The 6,000-nt window shown below is 46.8% G+C and overlaps 1 protein-coding gene across 1 annotated transcript in view; it reads left to right on the top strand.

The window, feature by feature from the left end:
- Nucleotides 1–2,876, top strand: part of ATP10B (ATPase phospholipid transporting 10B (putative)) — a 242,972-nt gene extending 240,096 nt beyond the window's left edge. The window contains 1 exon segment of the mRNA XM_037799283.1: nt 79–2,876. Coding sequence (XP_037655211.1) covers nt 79–535 — 457 coding nt within the window. The 3' untranslated portion in view covers nt 536–2,876.
- Nucleotides 2,877–6,000: the final 3,124 nt, after the last annotated feature.

Raw genomic sequence — 6,000 nt, forward strand, 5'->3', positions numbered from 1 at the left:
AATCCCTTTTCAATGCTAAAATTCTAGACATCAATTAAAAAAACCAGAAAATATCTTTATTCTGTCTTTTCCCACCAGATACTTTTTCCTGTCTTTACAAGGCACCTGTGGGAAGTCTCTGATCTCGAAAGCTCAGAAAATTGACAAACTCCCGAAGGACAAAAGAGACCTGGAAATCCAGAGTTGGAGAAGCAGACAGAGGCCTGCGCCTGTACCTGGAGAGGCTCAGCCCACCCACCGCCCTGTGCCACCCGTCCCAGAACGGGGCTTCCGAGCCAGCACCCCAAAGAGCTCTAGCCCTTCCAAGCAGAAGCACATCGAGAACAAGGGGCTCCATGGAGAAAGACGCAGCAGAGACCACATGAAGTATGACCCTTGCTCGGGGGACATGCCTGCTACACTCTCACCTGGGGAGCACCTTCTGGGGCCAAGTAGGACAGTGGCTTCAGGAGCCCCCTCAAGTGAACAGCTGGATCCCCCCAAGCCCCCAAGTAGGGGCAGCCATCGCAGGTCCCAGAGTGCACTGACCATATGAAAGGACTGCAAACGCCTGTGCAAACTCAGAGGAGGCCTCCCAATCACTGGTCCACCCAACTCACGATTCTTCCTCTTCACGGAGGGTAGAATGTGCCAGTCTGATTCTTTTGTTCCCCACCAGGCTTGGCTTCCTTAGAGGAAGTGTTGACCCCAAGGGGTTTGGCAAAAAAGGACTGGAAAACAATTGACCTATTTTTTCTCCTGCTGCCAGGTAGCTAACATGTATTTTATAAGGAGGCTATGTTTCTGTTATTTTGAGTTCCCAATTTTCTTTTAGCCTGGAGTCATTCTTCTAATCCTCTAGATAAGTAGAGCCCATGACTCAATACAACTGGGCCATAAGTTTCCAAGATTCCAAGAAGTGTATCAACTTAGGCAATATCTCAGGATCTGGAAGTTTCCAGGCTTATCAAACCATCATCTCCACCCCTCAGGGCTGAGAGTTAACATTTCAGAAGAGACCCATGCTTCCCAGATGTGTCATCTCAAGTGTATTACAGTGATGACCCTGTCAGGATTACCATCCTTTCCATTTACAGAAAATTGGGTCTACATTTGTCTTTTGGTCAAAGAAAACTACAGCCAAAGATGGAAACTAAATTTGGACTCCATTCCACAGACACTTCTGAGAGTTGTAGGGCCACAGCTAGAGTGAGAAGCAAGGAGAAAGAACAGTTTAAAGGTAACAGAAGCACCAGAAACCCCATGCTATGGCTACTAGACCATATGTCCCACAATCTGGGGCATCTGCCAAGAGGACGTGGGCAGTGCTCTCTTTTTAAGCTATTTATTTTATTTATTTTTAAATAAAATTCCCAATCCTCATTCAGCTCTCAGAATAGGAAAAACCTAAGATCAAGAGGCTTTAGCACATCTACAACTAGAATAGGCCCACAGATAGAACAGCCCTGAAACCAGGTAGCGATATCTTAAAGGGTGAAAGCGTGGGCTAGGATTAAGCCCCATTCATCAAGCTAATCCCAGAGTGCCAACACTGGGAAGTCACTGCTGTGTGCTTCATAAGAAGTCTAACTTCACAGGGAAAATGGGGATTACATAAGACTTCTTATCTCTAGAGGTCATAAAGGCCAAAAATGTAAAAGAGCTCAAACAGTGTTTAAATTTTTAAAATGGATGACGGAATTCTAACAGACTGTCAAGAGAAACTAGGTCTTCTAAGATAAGTCATGGAGGAGTTCTGAGTCCACCCAGCTTAAGCTAGTGCCTATATTAGGCAACAAATACTGGAATGGATGGGGTAAGTGTGTCAGTTCTTTGAGCCCAAGAGTCATAGGCCCCAGCCATGAGCTGATGACTCACCTGAGTAACAACTCAGCAAAGACACCAAAAAGAGCTCAGCAATGAAGTTGGCAAATGGCAGGTTGAGCTGGTCCTCTGACCATCTGACTGGCAAATTGGAGAGGCCATTTGGAGTATCATTCCGAACCCAATACACTGGATTGCCTTCTCTACTTCTGCGTGATTTTTACTCCATGCTATACTGGCCAGTTGATGAGCATTTGGGGGAATCCTAAATGAGGATTTCTAAAGAAGGGGCAGGCAGGTAATTGCACCAGATGAAAAGTAAAGATATTAGTTGTCTCCTGCAAGGAGAATGAGTCAAAACTTGGATCTTAGGGCCTTCCTTTTTACCTGCAGTTCCTACCCATTCTGGAAAGTCAGAAAGGGCCAGGTAGGATGTTTCAGAAAAGAACAGAGCAGTGGGAAGAGTAATGACCTCAGGAGATCTAGGTTTGAGTCTTTGCTCTACTCCCAAACTCTTTGGATGCTTGGAGCTTTGAATCAGGATCCACACCTGCATATTAGGTTGGAACTGCCCCACCTCCCAGGTTTGACATAAGGATCAAGTCAAAACTAATACGAGGAATGTAAAAAGACTTTGAATGCTGTAACACCATTGGTAGGAACGCAGGGATTTTTACTTCAGAGGTAAGGGGAACAGAGGTGAGGAGGAAGTTGGGGAAATGTCTGACCCCTCTACCTAAACCCCAAACCATACACAACATTCTGACACCACTCTCTCACTAGTTTGACCAACTGTCCCAGTTTGCCCAGGACTTTGCCAGTCTTAGCATTGAAAGTCCCAAATGCAGGAAACCCCTCAGTGCCAGACTACCCAAGACATTTGTTCACCTCTTTGTAAACCAAACTGTGACCATTCAACTTGTCATCTCACTCAGGGGGAAAAGTTACAACTATTTCCCTTTAATATAATGCTAATGATTGTGTACTTAGTGTGTTTTTATACTTTTATGATCTTTTACTGATTGACCGGAAATATGTCATACTGTAGTAGAAGAAAAAATAAACATGGTTATCCACAGATGAAACCAACCTGAAGTTCTTTCTGTCTTATTATTCTTTATATCATAACCACTGGTTCTGAGTACTCTTTCATCTATCCATCCATCCATCCATTTAACCTCTGTTAAGTCCCCACTAGTACCTGGCAAAGTACTTGGGGCTATGAGGAACTCAATCTCTATCTTACGGAAACTCATAGTCGTATTGGATCTCCAAGGCATGTTACTAGGAACAAATCTGATCAAATCAAAAGGGCTGTAAGAATTTAGAAGCACCACATGCAATCCCCTCTATCTGAAACTTTACACTGGCTTCTCCTCTGTTCTTGGAAGCCTAACACCAACCTCAACCCCAGAGTGACGTAGGTGGCCTTTCTCATTGACTTATTCAATAAATATTGACTGAGTTTTTGCTGTATACATCATTGGCAAGGATAAAATAGGGAACAAAAACAAGTCCAGACCCTGCCTTCACAGAGTTCATAATCTAGAAGGGAGACAGACAATAATCAAGGAAACCAATAAATGTAGAAATGACAGACCATGAGATGAAGCAAGAAGGGAGGGGAGGCACAGAGCAGGGGGCGGTGGGGGAGAAGGGGCAGATACCCCCCAGGGTGGTCACAAAAGGCCTTCCAAGCAGGAGGAGACCCTAACCATGAAAACAAGATAGTAGGGAAGGGCCATTCAGGACAGAGAGAACCCTTGAGTATGAAAGCCCTGAAAAAGGAAAAGAGCTTGGTATACTCAAGAAAAAGAAAGGTCAGTGTGTCTGGAATCTACTGAGTGAGAGGAAGTGTTGCACAATTACATCCATATTAGCTAACTGAGTGCTCGGTGCTGATCCAGACGTACTCCATCATGCAAACCTCACAGCAACCTGACGAGGTAGTTGCGATTATTCTTCCCTTGTTCAGTAAGCTTTTGCTGCATAGCAAACGCTCCAAAACCTAGTGAATCAACACAGCAATCACTTATTTTTCTTACGATGCTGTGAGTGGGTAGTTTGGGCTGGACCCGGTGAAGACATCTCATCTCTGCTCCACGTGGTGTCAACTGAGCTCAATTTGACAACTGGAGCCTTGGTAGGGATGGCTGGGAACTCTCGGCACGTGGTCTCTCATCCTAGGCTGTCCTTGTCACATGGCAGTCACATCCTGTGAGTGAGAACAGAAGCCACGAAGCCTCTTGATACCCAGGCGGAAGTCATACACGCTCTCTGCCACTGCATTCCATTGGTGGAAGCAAATCTCAAGGTGGTGGGGAAATACACTTGACTTCTTAATGAGAGGAGCTGCAAAAAAAAATTTTTTTGAGGTCATCTCCACTTATAAAAGGAGAAACTGAGGCAAAGGAAAGTTACATAAACACGGCACAGTCACACAATTAACAAGGGGTGAGGCAGCATGCAAATCCAGGGAGTCTGTGGCCAGAGCCTGTGCTCCTAACCTTAGACAACCATGAGACAGGCCAGAGGGGCCAGAGGGCAGAGGGCCTTGTCTGCTCGACATTCCCTTGAGAGGTGAGGAGGTGCAGTGGTTAGAGCAGGCAGTGGCGTCAATGAGCCTGAATTCCAATCCAGCTCTGTCACAGACTGGCAGCATGGCCTGGGGAAAGACCACACCATGTGCAGCCCAGATGTTCACCCAAAGCTTCAGTAGATAAGGAAGATGCTAACACGTAAGAGGAAATAGAATTCATGCCTGCACTGCCTGAAATGTGTCCCCCTGAGCTAGTCACCCAGCCAGAACTTCCCCCAGGAGAAATCAATCACACAGGAATGAGCCATTCACGTAACCAGAGAACAGACGCCCTCCACCGCTAAAGAAGGTGGGGGCCGTGAGGTGGGCGATACCCTGAGCATGCAGGCCTCCTCGCAGGGCACAAGAGGACTCTGCTCAGCCAAAACTTCGGGATTCGCGCAATAAAGATTCGGCATTTCCAGATAGGAGCTAAGACAAAGAACCTTTTTGTTCAAAGGCGTTCTAGTGCCACCTAGCATCGGTGGGAGAGTTGCAGCCCTGAGGGCTCTTCCTGAAGCCAGAGCAGGGAAAACAGGGCTGGGGCGGGACAGAGCCAGGAATCGAGAGGCCAGATTTCATGTCCGGCTCTACCAGAGGTTTTCAGTGTGACTCGCGGCAAATTCCTTCACCGATTGAACCTCCGTTTCCCCAAACCATCAAGGCAGGAACAAGACTGGTTCTAACATCCCGGGATTCCAGAAACTATTTTGGGAGGCTGGTTACAGGGTAGGATTTACAACCTTGCGATTGACTGTGCAGTTATTTAACTATCTGCGCCCCCAAACCCTCCACGCTTTCATACACACATGAGGTGGGCTTTTCACTTGGCAGTGCTTAAGTACATTATGCCTTCTGCTGCTGAAGAAAATCATGGATGGGCGTGGGTCTCGGAGGTAGCACGTGAGGGCAGAGGGGCAGCAATGCTCACGGACCACCCTGAGCCTTTCTGAGACCCTAGATTGCCTTTTTTGGAGCATTAGATATTACAGGGCTACAAATATCTAATGAGGGGGTCTGGCCAGCCACCAATTCCAACTGTCAGGGGAGAAGTTAGAGCTAGGACATCTCTTTCTAAGGTGTGCTAAGGAAGTGGGGAGGAGTTTTAATATCCTATATTATCGGAGTCTCCATCAACACCTCCAACCCCCTACCACACCCCACACCCCCAATAAATAGTTACTTGCTGTACAAGTAAAGCTTCAAGACAAGTCTCCAGTACTCCCCTTCAAGCATGTTACGGCCCCAAACCTCTGCTCTGTTGGTATTTAGACTGCCACCATCTCGCCCCAGACTCTTAGCCCATGAGAGAGCACAACCCCTTAGGTGAAGGTAAGCCCCAGGCATCTTGGGAACGAAGATATGGCAGAGACCCCAGAACAGGCACTGGACTGAACTTCTGAGGAAAAACACTTTCTTTAGCACCAAGAGCCATTCTTATCCCAGCTAACCTACGTTCCCACAAGAAGAGGTGAGTTATTCCTGCACACAAAATGTCACTATTTCATGCAGATGCTGAAACTCTGGTGAGAGGTAAGTGGAGTTGCCCAGGGTCACCCAGAAGCCTAGAGGCAGAGCTGGGACTCAAATCTCAGTCTCCTGATACATTTCTAGACGGC

This window comes from Choloepus didactylus, chromosome 11, assembly GCF_015220235.1.
Source record: "Choloepus didactylus isolate mChoDid1 chromosome 11, mChoDid1.pri, whole genome shotgun sequence".
Taxonomy (NCBI): domain Eukaryota; kingdom Metazoa; phylum Chordata; class Mammalia; order Pilosa; family Megalonychidae; genus Choloepus; species Choloepus didactylus.